Source organism: Ambystoma mexicanum, chromosome 3q (assembly GCF_040938575.1).
Source record: "Ambystoma mexicanum isolate Mex_15411 chromosome 3q, UKY_AmexF1_1, whole genome shotgun sequence".
Classification (NCBI taxonomy): domain Eukaryota; kingdom Metazoa; phylum Chordata; class Amphibia; order Caudata; family Ambystomatidae; genus Ambystoma; species Ambystoma mexicanum.
This window is the reverse complement of record NC_090926.1, coordinates 1,075,070,619-1,075,086,695: the sequence shown is the minus strand read 5'-3', so window position 1 is coordinate 1,075,086,695 and position 16,077 is coordinate 1,075,070,619. Positions and strand designations below refer to the sequence as shown.

At 48.5% G+C, this 16,077-nt stretch overlaps 1 protein-coding gene across 1 annotated transcript in view; it reads left to right on the top strand.

The window, feature by feature from the left end:
- The window catches only part of FASN (fatty acid synthase), a 297,582-nt gene that overhangs the window by 181,484 nt on the left and 100,021 nt on the right, over nucleotides 1-16,077 (top strand). Inside the window, exons 15-16 of the mRNA XM_069655327.1 lie at nucleotides 6,164-6,279; nucleotides 14,891-15,066. Coding sequence (XP_069511428.1) covers nucleotides 6,164-6,279; nucleotides 14,891-15,066 — 292 coding nt within the window. The remainder of the gene's footprint in view (nucleotides 1-6,163; nucleotides 6,280-14,890; nucleotides 15,067-16,077) is intronic.

Here is a 16,077-nt window from a genome sequence, read left to right as displayed (position 1 = left end):
CTAGCATGTTCTAGAGGAGTGGGGGACTCGGGGAAGAGCTGGCATATTCTAGAGGAGGGGGGACTCGGGGAAGAGCTGGCATGTTCTAGAGGAGGGGGACTCGGGGGAGAGCTGGCATGTTGTAGAGGAGGGGGGAGTTGGGGGAGAGCTGGCATGGTCTCGAGGAGGGGGTTACTCGGGGTGGGAAGCTTGCATGTTCTAGAGGAGGGGGGACTCGGGGAAGAGCTGCATGCTCTAGAGTAGGGGGACTCAGGGAAGAGCTGGCATGTTCTAGAGGAGGGGGAGACTTGGGAAGAGCTGGCATGTTCTAGAGGAGGTGGGACTCGGGGAAGAGCTGGCATGTTCTAGAGGAGGGGGGACTTGGGAAGAGCTGGCATGTTCTAGAGGAGGGGGGACTCGGGGAAGAGCTGCCATGTTCTAGAGGAGGGGGAGACTCGGGTAAGAGCTGCCATGTTCTAGAGGTTGGGGGACTCGGGGAAGACCTGGCATGTTCTAGAGAAGGGGGGACTCGGGGGAGAGCTAGCATGTTCTAGAGGAGGGGGGGGCATGGGGAAGAGCTGGCATGTTCTAGAGGAGGGGGGACTCGGGGGAGAGCTAGCATGTTCTAGAGGAGGGGGGCTCGGGGAAGAGCTGGCATGTTCTAGAGGAGGGGGACTCTGGGAAGAGCTGGCATGTTCTAGAGGAGGGGAAGACTTGGGAAGAGCTGGCATGTTCTAGAGGAGGGGGACTCGGGGAAGAGCTGGCATGTCCTAGAGGAGGTGGGGACTCAGGGAAGAGTTGGCATGTTCTAGAGGAGGGGGAGACTGTGGGAAGAGCTGGCATGTTCTAGAGGAGGGGGAGACTCGGGGAAAGCTGGCATGTTCTAGAGGAGGGGGGTCTCTGGGAAAAGCTGACATGTTGTAGAGGAGGGGGGGCTCGGGGAAGAGCTGGCATGTTCTAGAGGAGGGGGAGACTCGGGGAAAGCTGGCATGTTCTAGAGGAGGGGGAGACTTGGGAAGAGCTGGCATGTTCCAGGGGAGTGGGGCTCGGGGGAGAGCTGCCATGTTCTAGAGGAGGGGGAGACTCGGGTAAGAGCTGCCATGTTCTAGAGGTTGGGGGACTCGGGGAAGACCTGGCATGTTCTAGAGAAGGGGGGACTCAGGGGAGAGCTAGCATGTTCTAGAGGAGGGGGGACATGGGGAAGAGCTGACATGTTCTAGAGGAGAGGGACTCGGGGAAGAGCTGGCATGTTCTAGAGGAGGGGGGCTCGGGGGAGAGCTGGCATGTTCTAGAGGAGGGGGTCTCTGGGAAGAGCTGACATGTTGTAGAGGAGGTGGGGACTCAGGGAAGAGTTGGCATGTTCTAGAGGAGGGGGGAGACTGTGGGAAGAGCTGGCATGTTCTAGAGGAGGGGGAGACTCGGGGAAAGTTGGCATGTTCTAGAGGAGGGGGGTCTCTGGGAAAAGCTGACATGTTGTAGAGGAGGGGGGGCTCGGGGAAGAGCTGGCATGTTCTAGAGGAGGGGGAGACTGTGGGAAGAGCTGGCATGTTCTAGAGGAGGGGGAGACTCGGGGAAAGCTGGCATGTTCTAGAGGAGGGGGGTCTCTGGGAAGAGCTGACATGTTGTAGAGGAGGGGGGGCTCGGGGAAGAGCTGGCATGTTCTAGAGGAGGGGGGTCTCTGGGAAGAGCTGACATGTTGTAGAGGAGGGGGGCTCGGGGAAGAGCTGGCATGTTCTAGAGGAGGGGGGTCTCTGGGAAGAGCTGACATGTTGTAGAGGAGGGGGGGCTCGGGGAAGAGCTGGCATGTTCTAGAGGAGGGGGGTCTCTGGGAAGAGCTGACATGTTGTAGAGGAGGGGGAGACTCGGGGAAAGCTGGCATGTTCTAGAGGAGGGGGGTCTCTGGGAAAAGCTGACATGTTGTAGAGGAGGGGGGGCTCGGGGAAGAGCTGGCATGTTCTAGAGGAGGGGGGCTCGGGGGAGAGCTGGCATGTTCTAGAGGAGGGGGTCTCTGGGAAGAGCTGACATGTTGTAGAGGAGGTGGGGACTCAGGGAAGAGTTGGCATGTTCTAGAGGAGGGGGGAGACTGTGGGAAGAGCTGGCATGTTCTAGAGGAGGGGGAGACTCGGGGAAAGCTGGCATGTTCTAGAGGAGGGGGGTCTCTGGGAAAAGCTGACATGTTGTAGAGGAGGGGGGGCTCGGGGAAGAGCTGGCATGTTCTAGAGGAGGGGGAGACTGTGGGAAGAGCTGGCATGTTCTAGAGGAGGGGGAGACTCGGGGAAAGCTGGCATGTTCTAGAGGAGGGGGGTCTCTGGGAAGAGCTGACATGTTGTAGAGGAGGGGGGGCTCGGGGAAGAGCTGGCATGTTCTAGAGGAGGGGGGTCTCTGGGAAGAGCTGACATGTTGTAGAGGAGGGGGGGCTCGGGGAAGAGCTGGCATGTTCTAGAGGAGGGGGGTCTCTGGGAAAAGCTGACATGTTGTAGAGGAGGGGGGGCTCGGGGAAGAGCTGACATGTTGTAGAGGAGGGGGGTCTCTGGGAAGAGCTGACATGTTGTAGAGGAGGGGGGGCTCGGGGAAGAGCTGGCATGTTCTAGAGGAGGGGGGTCTCTGGGAAAAGCTGACATGTTGTAGAGGAGGGGGGGCTCGGGGAAGAGCTGGCATGTTCTAGAGGAGGGGGGTCTCTGGGAAGAGCTGACATGTTGTAGAGGAGGGGGGGCTCGGGGAAGAGCTGGCATGTTCTAGAGGAGGGGGGTCTCTGGGAAAAGCTGACATGTTGTAGAGGAGGGGGGGCTCGGGGAAGAGCTGACATGTTGTAGAGGAGGGGGGGCTCGGGGAAGAGCTGGCATGTTCTAGAGGAGGGGGGTCTCTGGGAAAAGCTGACATGTTGTAGAGGAGGGGGGGGCTCGGGGAAGAGCTGGCATGTTCTAGAGGAGGGGGGTCTCTGGGAAAAGCTGACATGTTGTAGAGGAGGGGGGGGCTCGGGGAAGAGCTGGCATGTTCTAGAGGAGGGGGGTCTCTGGGAAGAGCTGACATGTTGTAGAGGAGGGGGGGCTCGGGGAAGAGCTGGCATGTCCTAGAGGAGGTGGGGACTCAGGGAAGAGTTGGCATGTTCTAGAGGAGGGGTAGACTGTGGGAAGAGTTTGCATGTTCTAGAGGAGGGGGAGACTCGGGGAAAGCTGGCATGTTCTAGAGGAGGGGGGTCTCTGGGAAGAGCTGACATGTTGTAGAGGAGGGGGGGCTCGGGGAAGAGCTGGCATGTTCTAGAGGAGGGGGGTCTCTGGGAAGAGCTGACATGTTGTAGAGGAGGGGGGGCTCGGGGAAGAGCTGGCATGTTCTAGAGGAGGGGGGTCTCTGGGAAGAGCTGACATGTTGTAGAGGAGGGGGGGCTCGGGGAAGAGCTGGCATGTTCTAGAGGAGGTGGGGACTCAGGGAAGAGTTGGCATGTTCTAGAGGAGGGGTAGACTGTGGGAAGAGCTGGCATGTTCTAGAGGAGGGGGAGACTCGGGGAAAGCTGGCATGTTCTAGAGGAGGGGGGTCTCTGGGAAGAGCTGACATGTTGTAGAGGAGGGGGGGCTCGGGGAAGAGCTGGCATGTTCTAGAGGAGGGGGGTCTCTGGGAAAAGCTGACATGTTGTAGAGGAGGGGGGGCTCGGGGAAGAGCTGGCATGTTCTAGAATTGCGGACATTGTTCAATCCACATGTCTACCTTTTGCGTTGCCATTGAATGGCGATAGAGGAATATGTTCTGAGAAGTTCTGTCACCCATAGTTCCAGGCTTTCCAGAATGTGACACCTAGTCAGTGGAGTCTAGGCACAGTAACTTGAAAGAACAAGGATCGGGTGGTGGGGGAGGAGCGGGGGCGGGTTGGACGAGAACTCCATTGCGAGTATTCAGAAAATGATGTGTATTCATGTTTGATTGCAAACTCAATCTTGATGAATGGTAGATTTTTACATTTCTTTGGCTGGAACAGTAATCCATATTTTCAAGCTGTCCCTCTTACTGTTTTTTATTTCATGTACCTCTGTTTGATCTAACACTAGGCACGTGCCACAGCGTCCCCACCAGGCTTTTCCTTTCTCCTCATCTGTGCATTTCCTTCCGGGTACAGCTGCACCTGTTTCCATGGCTGCACCATGTTCTCCCTTCCAAGCTCTGCCTTGCCATTGTGTGTGTGTGGGGGGGGGGGGGTGAGGGTGGGCATGCCACTTTCTGGCTCCTTTTGCTTTGAGAGCAGGCATCTTTGAGTCCTCCTGGGGTGGATGTCAGAACGGGAAACATGGCCACGGGTCCAAGTTAAGCATTGCGTTTAGACTGCCATCTTGTTTACGTCGCTAAGAGTATTCCTAACGCCCGCTTTGTTGGCCCGTGTCCCAACTGTCTTTTAGCCTGCAGATGCGACCTATAGTGACCATTATGGCATGTGAGCCTCCTTAACGGTCCAAGGTTCGTGTTTTACAGGGGTGTTGCTAGCTCTGGAAAAGATCCGGGGCTACGCTAATGTCGGGACTGTCGGGACTCGGGGCTAGCTAGCCTTTTGGGTGTAGCCCCTGAGCTTCTACCCGGGCGCTACAACCAAATGATTCCGGGCTATAGCCCCCCACAACCCTGCCTCTGGTGGTTTAGTTAGCTGCCTGGCCCTTGAATAGCTGGCATAGCTCCCACCTGCAGACTATAAGGCTATGATAAATGATAACAGAACGTGGGGTCATTTTACAAAGAAGCATACACATACAGAGAAACCACAGTAAAGTCAATGTTCTCCCTAAAAACACCTAATGCGACTATATAACCTACTCCAGTATGTATAGAATCATCTCAGCACCGTAAACACATCAACCTCCACAGGAAGCACAACCTAAAAATAAAAGAATTCCATCATGAACCATGAAGTAGTCTATATAATATTGACCCTTGAGTCCTGAAGCCAGCAGCACTGGCTGAGCTCATTAAGCCTGTTGCTGGAGACACATGGAAACAGACCTTTTGAGAGTGTAGCTGCCGGGGGACCCTATTTTCTGAAACGTTAATCTAGGTGTTTTATATAGTGCTAAATGATGCCCTGCGGCCACTCCAGAACGTGTGTCCACCGGGAGGACATTGTGAGGTTGGACGTTAATACATCTGCACAGTTAGTCTGCAGATGTTTCTGAGTGGCTCCCGAGATACGTAGACCGGGGTTTGAGGACGCGCTCCCAGCTGTGCGCTCCTATTCATGGTACTCAGACCCTCAGCCAGGAGTGGCACACTCCAGGTCCTGCTATCCAGGGTTGGGAGGGGTGGGGGTTATGGGATTGCTAAATTTGGTTATGCATACATTTCCAGAAGCCAGGAGAGGCAGTGTCAGGCAGTGGTGGACTGGGGCATTTAATCCGCTCAGGCACCGAATGAAAAAGAGGCCCACAGTCACACATTACAATTCATTACTATCCAGAACAGACTGTTTGAGTACTATGCAAGGGTTTTTTTATGTACAATATGTTGCAAATAATACATTTGAAAACATATTTGCTTAATGACATTGGTAAAAACTAGTATAATAGCTTAAGATACTGGCCCAAAACGTGGTCCATTCGGAAAAAATAAAACGGCCCATCCTAGAGTCATGGCTGACCCTTCGGGGATTGTCTTATTGCACTGTAGATGAGTCCAAGCCTGGTGTCGGGCCGCTCCTACCCATATCGTGCTCCGTTACTGCTCTCTAGAGTGGTAGCAAAGCTGTTGCTCTGGGTCACATGATTAAATTAAGCATGGTCCTCATGCATGCTCTGACGGGAAGATGAGGGGGGACATGCTCATCTCCCTCTTTTACTCACTTGGTGATATATGATATGATTGGGTATTTATAGAGCACTTAATACTTAGAGGTTTCTAAGCGCAGAGCCGAGGATCGAACCTGTATTGCTCGGTGTCGCCTTGCATCCAAGGCGAGCATGTTGCCCCTCAGCTATCCTCCCGAGACCACTCGATCGACACTGATCAGGTCGTCAAGGTATGCGAGGTGGATGATGGAAATAATGCAAAACCTATTAGTTTATCCAACTCTACCCACTGATCCTTCAGAATATTCCCCTTCAGCAAGAGAAGCATCTAAAGAACTGTAGGCGCCGCTGGAAATGTAATTGATGAAAATAAATGAAAATGACAGCATCAGCTGATGATCACTTCTCGGTCATTACTCTTCCAGGCCATCCTGCGGAGGAGTTTGAAGCCAACCTGCACGATCCTGCCACTAATGAAGAGAGGACACGCCAACAACCTGGAGTTCATCCTCACACACATTGGGAAAATTTACTTACAAGGGTGAGTATGTTCAGAGTGAGCCGGGACCAAAGGTACCCCTCTCGGGTTGTGGGTGATCTTGTTGGTATGCCCCTCTCGATAAAAGCGGAGAGAGATGTTCCTTTTATTTGCATATAGTCATGGCTCTATTTTGGTGTAGAGTATGGATTGTGATGTTGTGGTGGCTATGAACAGGGGCCATTTGTCGCTGAGGATCAAGGAGGGTGGTTGTGTGGTGCCATTTCCCTTGAATCTGAGCTCTTAAAATGTAACTTGGCGATGCTGCCTCCCATGCTGGCCGTGCAACCTTCCTGGTACCTTTACTCCTTGCCTTTCACCTTTATGATCTGATGGTCCTCAGTCTGACGTTTTCCCCATTTTCATATTGCTTGTTTTCATTGGTCAATACTTAGGGGCAGTGGCAGCCCTGTTCAAACTGATACATTCTGATAATCAAAATACACAAATTAACTTGAAAAGGAGTTTGATATTTTCTTTTTAATTTTTGTATTTACTAGAATTCAGACTGTGGAGATCCTGTTCCAATAAGCCGTAACATAAATGGAAGGCATAAAAGCCTTGAGTAAGGCTTTACCGCCTTTCATTGAAACCACGGCTCATTTTAAGTCATTTTTATGGCGGAGTCGAGGGGTGGAACGCAACTTGCGTTTCCGCCGCCTTGCTTCCTATCCACCATACAAATGCTCCAATATTTGTGCCAGCATGGATTTTCATACTGGCGCAAATGCTTGAGATCCCTATGGAGTCCGCCTGCTTTATGCACCAGCATAACACAGGTGGACCCCATAGGTATCCATTGTACACACTGCCTGCCAAGCTTGCAAGGAAGGCAGCGCGTACAATAACAATTAAATGTTGCCCGACATGCAAGCATATTGGGCAATGTTTATTTGTAATTGTGAGTGACGGTTGCCATGACAAAAGTGTTTACTCACTTTGCACGGCAGAGTGCAAAAGTGCAGGGAAAAAGGGCGACGTCCACTCCACAGTGCAAATGATTAAAATTTGGTGGCGGGGAGCTGCCTACGTGCTTTTCAACACTTTGGAGCAACATCAGCTCCTGTGCGTTCATGTTTATGAGAGGCAGATACGTTCTTCACTTGGATGGACAAGATGATTGGCCAATTTGCATGGGATGCCACCCACCTTTCAAATGGAATGTTCTAAGCTGAAATCCCATATCATCTCACCTACTAATTTCCAGTGCCAGAGAGTGGGTGTTGATTGCCCTTTTGCAGGGGAGCGTGGGGGCTGTGGCATGTTGTGAAGGGATGGGTACTGTAAAGGCCACTGATTGGGCGTTGAGGGCATTGCCACATGAGTGTGGAGAGGAGACTACCGCAAGCCAGGCTTCTGATTAGGCCACCAATCGAAACGAGTGTCTCCTCTCTGGCCGCCAGTAAATAGCTTACTGCTGAGCTTCATTGTGGCGTTGGAAGTCCAGAGGCAGCACATTTATAATGCAGAAGCTGACTAAGTCATTGCCTGCTGTAAAAGGCAGCTCTGCTCTGTGTGGAATTCACCACAAACATGGTCTAACTTTGAATTTCTCTGAGGTTGTGGGGGAAGGGGTCCTCTCTGGAAGGTCTTCCTCTTATGATTGGTGACAAGACTAGAACACCTTCACTCTTACCGCTGTAGCTCACTACTATGGGAGAAGACATATGGCCAATCACTAGGTTGCATTCTTTATCATAGGTCACTGCAAGGGACCTGCCGGGCCGCCTGCCGGCTTGTCTTCTCTGGCTTTGCTTGTCCTTTGTGTTGTATTCTGGAGAGAAAGGCTCTCCACAATGAGACACCATTTTCTGTCAGAAAGAGGAGACACTTGCGGTGTTTGAGAGGTTTCTTTCTTGGCTTCTGAAGACCTGTTACCCAATATGGACCACACCATAGAGTGGGCCACTTGACTGCTGCCGTGTGTGAAGGCAGTGTGAAGCAAGACACTGACAACAGATTCAAATGTCAAACAGAATTCTTTGATTAATTTAAATGTCAGGATGGTTGAAGGACTAACTTGCCCTAGGCTAATGTGGGATTTCCCTACCTAAAGAAACCAAGGAAAGTCCGAGTCAGAAAGTTCAACTTTAAGGTCTGTGTCCCAAACATATACTTGCCCTCACAGCTAAAGCTACACAATGTGTAGGGGTGTCAACAATAAAAAGAAATAGTGTTCCAAACAAAGTTCTGAGCTTATTCCAGCTCCTAGCTTAGTTTTCAGCTCCCATTCCCCAAGTTCAAGACAGTTCCACAAAACCTCTGGGTTCCCTTCCCCAAGTTCAAGATAGTTCCACAAAACCTTGGGATTCCCTTTCCCGAGTTCAAGACAGTCAACTTGTACTTATTCTCAGTCTTTCAATGTTCAAAAACAGCTCCAAACTAACGTCACACTCTTTCTGGTTTCTTAACAGTTCAATCAGATTTCTTTCCCTTGTTTCACTTCAGCAACCGCTTTGGCTTTCACAGTTGGGGTTCTAGGTGCAGTTGTCAGACCACACAGTACACCCATTACAGGTCGCGCAACCAGGAACCCTGGGCTCTCATGCCCACATAGGTTCTTCAGTATCTATGTGATCGTTCACTCTCACATGGTTTCTCCTTGTCAGCCTCTTGGCTTTGCCACAATGTGTTCCTTCCTTTGCCAGTCTCTGGCCTTGCCACAGTGTATTTTCACACGTCAAAAACAAGTTATGGGCGCCTCTCTGTGAGAATGAACACAGCAAAAATGGACTGTTCTTTGGGAAGGTACCCACTCTAGAGTCCACAGCCACACCTTAGCTCACTGTACCTTTCACAGATGGGAAGTATCCATTTGCATATCAGTCTTTCATCACTGATGATGCTGAACAAGGCTGAAACACGTGTATGGGGTTGCTGTTGGTACTCTTGTTCAGAGAGGAATTGCCATAGCATTTCGGTGCTGGACTTCCCATCTGGGCGGGACAAAGACTGATATGCAAATGGTTATTTCCCATCTTTGAAAGGTACAGTGAGCTAAAGTGTGGCTGCGGACTCTAGAGTGGGCACCTTCCCAAAGAACAGGCAATTTTTCTGCCATGTTCGTTCTCGTAGAGGGGTGCCCATGACTAATTTTTGATATTTTCACATATAGTTCACTTTGTAGACTAAGTAATGTGGGTAGATCCCATTCTCAGTGCGCTCAATGTCCTAGGGTATAGTAGGGATTGCTGCACCACCAGAGGCATGAGGCTCTACTCCAAACCTCAAAAGATAAGTAAGAAAGGACACAGGGTGGCTCTGGATGGTTGCGCTAGCCTAAATAATCATATTCCTTTAGCAAGAAATGTTGGTAAACTTCAATTCTATTAAATAAGAATCAACACAAATAACTTGATGCGCTTGGCTGTCTGCAATTTAATTCTGTGTGCATCAGTAGTTCGAACTTTCGGCCAACACCTGCTTCGACAACGCTGTCTTTGTCAATGCTGATCGATGAACATTATAGTTTTACATACATCCTTTTATAGTTCACTTTGTGGTCGTTTTGTTCCTTCACCACTTTGCTTTCATGCTCTCTTGCAATCTTCCATACTTGCTTCCTTTCATAAGACTCACGCCTACTTTTCAAATAGGCAGCATATGAATTTCGCACACACTTCTCATCGAGTCATAGTATGCCAAAAGCTTAATTCAGTTCGGTATTCAATACCTGTGATCTGTTAGTTGCCACTTGCATGTTACATTGTCCTTATTTGTCTTCAACCCATTGCTTTGGGTTTAGTTCAATTTGCACATGCTTTTTCATTCATTCAGCACTTAATTTCAGTTTCCCCACAGCCCCCACAAGCTGCCCGGTTTGAGTGATCTTCCCTCTTCACTCACCGGTCACTGGTGTTTCCTCCGTGCAGCTGTACATTCGGCTCCATCAACACGTGTTTCTTCAACCGCGAGTCCCGCTCACACTTTAGTCTCTCTCTGTCTCCTGCTGGTAGCTCTGCTTTGTCTCTGCAGACACTGTCGGTCACTTTGCTTCTTTCTTCTGCATCCGCAGCTCCGGATGAGGACCTCCGACCAATGGGGCTCCCACACCTGTAGTCTTTTCGCATCCCACTTGGCCCTTGACTCCACAGCTTCCTGGTGTCGTCTGCTGGCATCCTGGCTCTCCTGCAGGACCCACCTTGTTTGTCTCCTAACATACAGGATTCCTCACTGGTCTCCTTGCTGCTTGTTTCCTCCCTTTTTATACACCTGCAACCACTTGACAGGTTGCAGGTGTGAGTCCCAAATTGTAATTGCCTGGCCGCAATTAGTGGAACACTTGAGACATGCCTGACCTTTACAACAGTCTGCAGGCCTCTTCCTCGTCTCAGTACTAGAGTGGTGAAGTTACTTACTAGTGTTCACTACTCCTAGTCACCTCTTCCTTGTCCCAGTGCTACAGTGGATTGAATGCGGGGAAATAAGGGGTGATGTTTTGCAACAACCCATAAAGGAGGGGGAGGTTGGTTCTCAATTGGGAAAGGGGGATACCGTGTCTCGCCTGTGGATTTCCTCTCCCCAATCCACAAGGACCCTCTACCCAGGTGATCCTCCCTCGCTTCTCCATCTCAAGGTCAGGATACAAAAGCAATGGCCTTTCTCTGGCCACTGGATAAGAAGATCCATGGGGAGTAGGTGTGAGGATACCCTCAGGTTTCTCACATAACCTTCCCCTATGCAGGTTGGACTATGGTGCTTCTGGGGGAAACCGGGAGAGGAAGTCCACGTTACCTTCCCCTCGGCCCTTACGGTATTCAACTGTGAAGCAATAAGGTTGAAGGTCCAGGAACAACTGCATAACCGTAGGATTGGATTCCTTCCTCTGACTAATCCACATCAAAGGGGAGTGGTCTGTTATTAATCGAAACCTATCACCCAAGAGCTAGTACTTAAGATGTATCACTGCCCACTTCATTGCCAGTGTCTCTAACTCGATGACTGAGTTGTTTTTCTCCCTGGCGAACAACTTTCTACTGATGTACAAAATTGGGTGTTCCAAACCATTGTGGTTTTGTGATAAGACTGTTCCTAACGCCGTTAAAGAAGCATTAGTCTGGAGGATAAACTCCTTAGTAACATCTGCTAATTTCAAAATGGGGCTCTGGCATAGGGTTTGTTTGAGGGTCATATAACAGATCTTATCTTCCTCCTCCCATCTGATCTTTTGGGGCGCAGCGTTTTTATTGTTAGTTAATTTTGATGTTTTATTGGAGAAATTTTGAATAAACCTGCGGTAGTAACCAATTAGCCCCAAAAAGGCCCTTAGATCTTTTTTGATTTTTGGAGTCGGGGTATCGAGAACAGCTCCCATCTTCTCTTGCTTTGGTAGGACAGTACCATTACCGACAAAAAGAACCACTTAACCGCAGATTGGGCCAGCTTGGTGGTACAAATGATCTTCCCATGTCTTGTTATGTATCACAACATCGTCTAGATAGGCTACGCAAAAATCTTATTATGGGTGTATGATTTTATCCATCAACCTCTGAAATGTTGCCACAGCACCATGTAGACCAAAAGGCAGGACTTTAAAATGAAACAATCCTATAGGAGTAGCAAAGGTAGTTTTCTCTTTATCAGGCCCATACAATGGGACTTGCCAATACCCTTTTGTTAGATCTAGTGTTGAAAGGTAGACAGCATTACCCAGTCGATCAATCAGATCGTCGATACAGGGCATTGGGTAAGCGTCAAAGGCAGAGATGGCATTCACCTTTCCAAAGTCTATACAAAACCTCCAACTTCCTTCAGGTTTTGCCACCAACACAATAGGGGAGGACCAAGGACTACTAGAAGGTTCTATGATGTTAGCCGAAGCATGCTTTTCATTTCCTGGATGATGGAATCTTTGCGGAATTCGGGTAATCGGTAAGGTTTTTAATGTACCACATTGCCTCCGGGAGTGCGGATATGATGATAAATATTCTTCACTCTTCTGGCCTCCTCTCTAAACACATCAGAAAGCTGTCTTATAAGGTCATACAGGTCTTGCTTTTGGTTGTTACTAAGGTCAGGAGAAATTAAGGCATTGTTATCCATATCTTCTGGTAATAGACAGGATAATATTATGGTCTGAGACGCCGAAGGATTTTCTCTCCATTCTTTAACAGATTTATATGGTAGACTTGGGTTTTAAGACAGCCGTCCGGTTGTGCGATCTTTTAATTACACAGACCCATTTGTTCTAGAACCTCATATGGTCCATGCCGATTAGGTATAAGATTCATTTCAGAAGTGGGCAATAGTACTAGCACCTTTAGATCTATGTAAAAGGACCTTAGAGAACCCTTTTTAGCATAGGAAGTATTTTGTTGTTCCTGTGCTTTAACCATGTGTGTCTGTACTAAAGATCTAACATCTGTCATACGTTCTTTAAGCCTAGTTGCAGTTTGGGAGAGTGGAATTGGGGCTTCTTGTCTCTCCGCCCATGTTTCCCTCAACATATCCAGGACATCCCAAAGTTCTCATCTATAAAGGAGTTCAAACTGGGAAAATCCTGTCGATACCTGAGGGCTTTTCCCAACTGTGAACAGTCCATGGTACCATTTGAACCCAGTTCCTACCATCCTGTTCCACTAACATGTGTAGTATTGTTTTTAGAGTTTTATTAAATCTTTCCACAAGGCCACTGATATTCGTAGTGTGATAATATGCTGAATAAGGAGAGATGGTTTGCAACAGCCCATGAAGGCCGGGGGAGGGGTATGTTGGTTCTCAATAGGGAAAAGGGAATGCCATGTCCCGCCTGTGGATATCCGCTCCCCAATCCCCAGGGACCCTTCAACAGGTAATCCTCTCTCACCTTTTGACCCGTAGGGTCAGGATCCAAAAGCAATGGCCTTTCCCTGATCACCTGTGAAGAGGATCCAAGGGGAGTAGGTGTGAGGATACCCTCAGGTTTCTCACACCTGCCACTCCTGATCTCCCTTCTTTTTTGCAAGGGTTCACACCTAGAAAAGCTTGACCATTGATCACCTTGGAGTTAGGTCAAATATACTGCATGCCTTGAAAAAGACCCAGCGTTGAAACATGTGTTAGGACTCAAGTTGCAATAAATACAAATGAATACGTTACAATGGTGGATCAATTATATTTTTCAGTCAAATTTGAATATGTAGATTAACACACAATAGAAATATACAAGATATTGTATTGTGACAGCGCTTAATGGTATACGACGACTTATTCTTCATATTTCAATTGGACAGTTAGTAGAATGTCCAGTAGACCTAGGCAGCAATCACACTATACAAATTGATGTATGAGATATAGAAACCTATCCTGAGGCACATCTACCAAGAGGTTCTACCGAATTTCCAATATCTCCACAATGAGACACCATTTTCTGCCAGAAGGAGAAGACCATTGTGGCGTTTGACAGGTTTCTTCTTTGGTTTCTGAAGAGCTGCAACCCAATTGGGGGCCACACCATAGAGTGTGCCACATGTGCTGCTGCCCTTCCACTTCTGAGCCCACCTTTTTTTTTTTAAAGGGCCCACACCTAGAAAAGTCTGACCATTGATCACCTTGGAGTCTGGACAAACCTTGCTCCTTGTGTGGATATCCAAAACAGCCCATGACCTCCCCTCAATTCTTAATTCCTGATTACAAAATATTTATTGAAATATAGCAATATAGTTGGTATTTTACTGTTGATGATTCTACATAGCATGTTTGTCTCTCTTCCTGGAAGCACCCATAAAATAACCAAACCCTCCCTGCTCAATCCTTTGAGATGTCTGACCCATCTGGCTTGGGGAGATTGCCCTGTTTCAGTCTCTGTTCTATGTTTGGAGGTAGACTGTTGTAGGAGTTTTGATGCACTTCCTACAGTCTTCTCCATGTAAGTCTATGACATTTTCTCACCTGTATATACTGACCGAAGCCACCATGCACTTCTATTTCATGGCTCTGCTCCACCTCCTCCTAATTGATTGGGAAGGACTCCACTAATTGTGCCTATTTTATGTGTTTGTAATGGACCATTATTTTATTTCTCAATCCGTCTAGCAATTGCTTTGCCTATTTCTTCTTGTTCCTGACATGTCAATATACTATTCACATCTTTTGAGTTTGACCTTACTTGGTTATACTTGCCCCCATTGGAGACTAGCCAAACGAACACTCTTACTAGTCAGATTGTCACTGATGGTTGTGCAGGTGACCTTATCAATGCTGAGGTTCTATGTTGAGGTTCCGCTTGTTTGTGGGCCAGATAAGGTGGCCATTTTCATTGAGAATATTTTACTGATAGTGATGCACATGCATATACATGCATATAACCTGCTTAGTTAATGTCAATCTCATTCTGTGCTTTAAGAGCTAGTGGCGATTACAAAATACCAGTTTCACGCAGAGATCTTATTGGTTCAGAACCTTTGAGCTTCAAATATAAGCTCTGATGCCATCATGTCTCTCTCTCCCTGTGAAGCAACCACTCCACAGTGCATGCTGGGCATCACAAAGACTCATTACAAATATGTACATAAGTGCATGTTCATCTTGTCTTGAGGTTCATGGGCAATGTGCCGCCTAAGCAAAGTTTCAAGGGGATTGACATCCTGTAGTTTTGGGACACCTCATTCTAATGCCTCTCTTTGTGTCTCCTCAGGATAAATCTGGACTCTAACAATCTGTTTCCACCGGTGGAATATCCCGCACCAGTTGGTACCCCTCTCATTTCCCCTTTCATCACCTGGGACCACAGTCAGACCTGGGATGTGCCGAAACCCGAAGATTTCCCTGCAGGTTCTGGGGGATCGAGCTCAGCCACCATTTTTAATATTGGTATGTGCCTGAAGAAGGTTGAGTCATAAGTGTAAAACGAAACTCAAAACTTGCCTGACCGTCGAGCCAAACAGCAGGCTGTTTAGTTCGCCACTGGAACCGTAGCACTAATGCTGAAGAGAAGTCACCAGTCTAAAGAATGTTACCTGTTTCTCCATTAAGAGAGAAAGTCCATAGAGGCTGTGTTAGCTTGGGTTATATAATTGATGTCACGTAAAGAGAGGCTATCAATAGTGTGATTAATGCAAAGGGGCTCATTGCTGGCAGGCTAAGGTACATAAGGATACCAGGATTTGAGGTTAAGGGCTAAGGGATTCAATCCTTGAAGGCTGGTGGATATAAGGGCTAATCCTTGAAGTCTGGGGGAATGGCAATCAGTGCTGTAAATCTGAATGGGAGTCGCATTGGTTTCAGTCTGAAAGATGGGAGGTTCAATGCATAGATTCAGAAGGAGAGGAGTGTCTGAGGGATTGGAGGACAGGATCTTGGAGTCTGAGGAGCGAGAGCCTCTAGACTGGAGCATAAAGGGCTCAGTCTTGGGAACCTGAGGGATATGGGCCTTAGTGCTTTGTGAATGGCTAATGGGCGGCACAAAGACAGAGGGATGGGATGTTTATTGGATTGTGCAGTTTGACAGATAGGAGGAGTTAAGTTATGTCTTGCTTTGAATTTGAGAAATTGGGCGTCAGTAGTTTCAGAGCTCAGGCAGTGAATGCTTGCAGTCTGAGTGATTAGATGCTTAGAATATGAGTAGGGAGGCGGTGAGCACATGACGTTTGAGTGATGGGAGGATGAATGCCTGGCGCCGGGGTCATCGCATGGTGTTTGCAAATAATGTAACCTTTGGGAGGCTTAATGCTCATAGTTTGAGCAATGAGGCAGTGAAAGCGTGTAGCCTGTGCTCAGGGGTTAATGTTTGCTGTTTAGATAATGGGAAGGTTATTTTGAGTGATGGAAGGAATCAACATTTGATGGGTGATGGCTTCTCTTTGGTTTAGAGTTGGTTGTTTT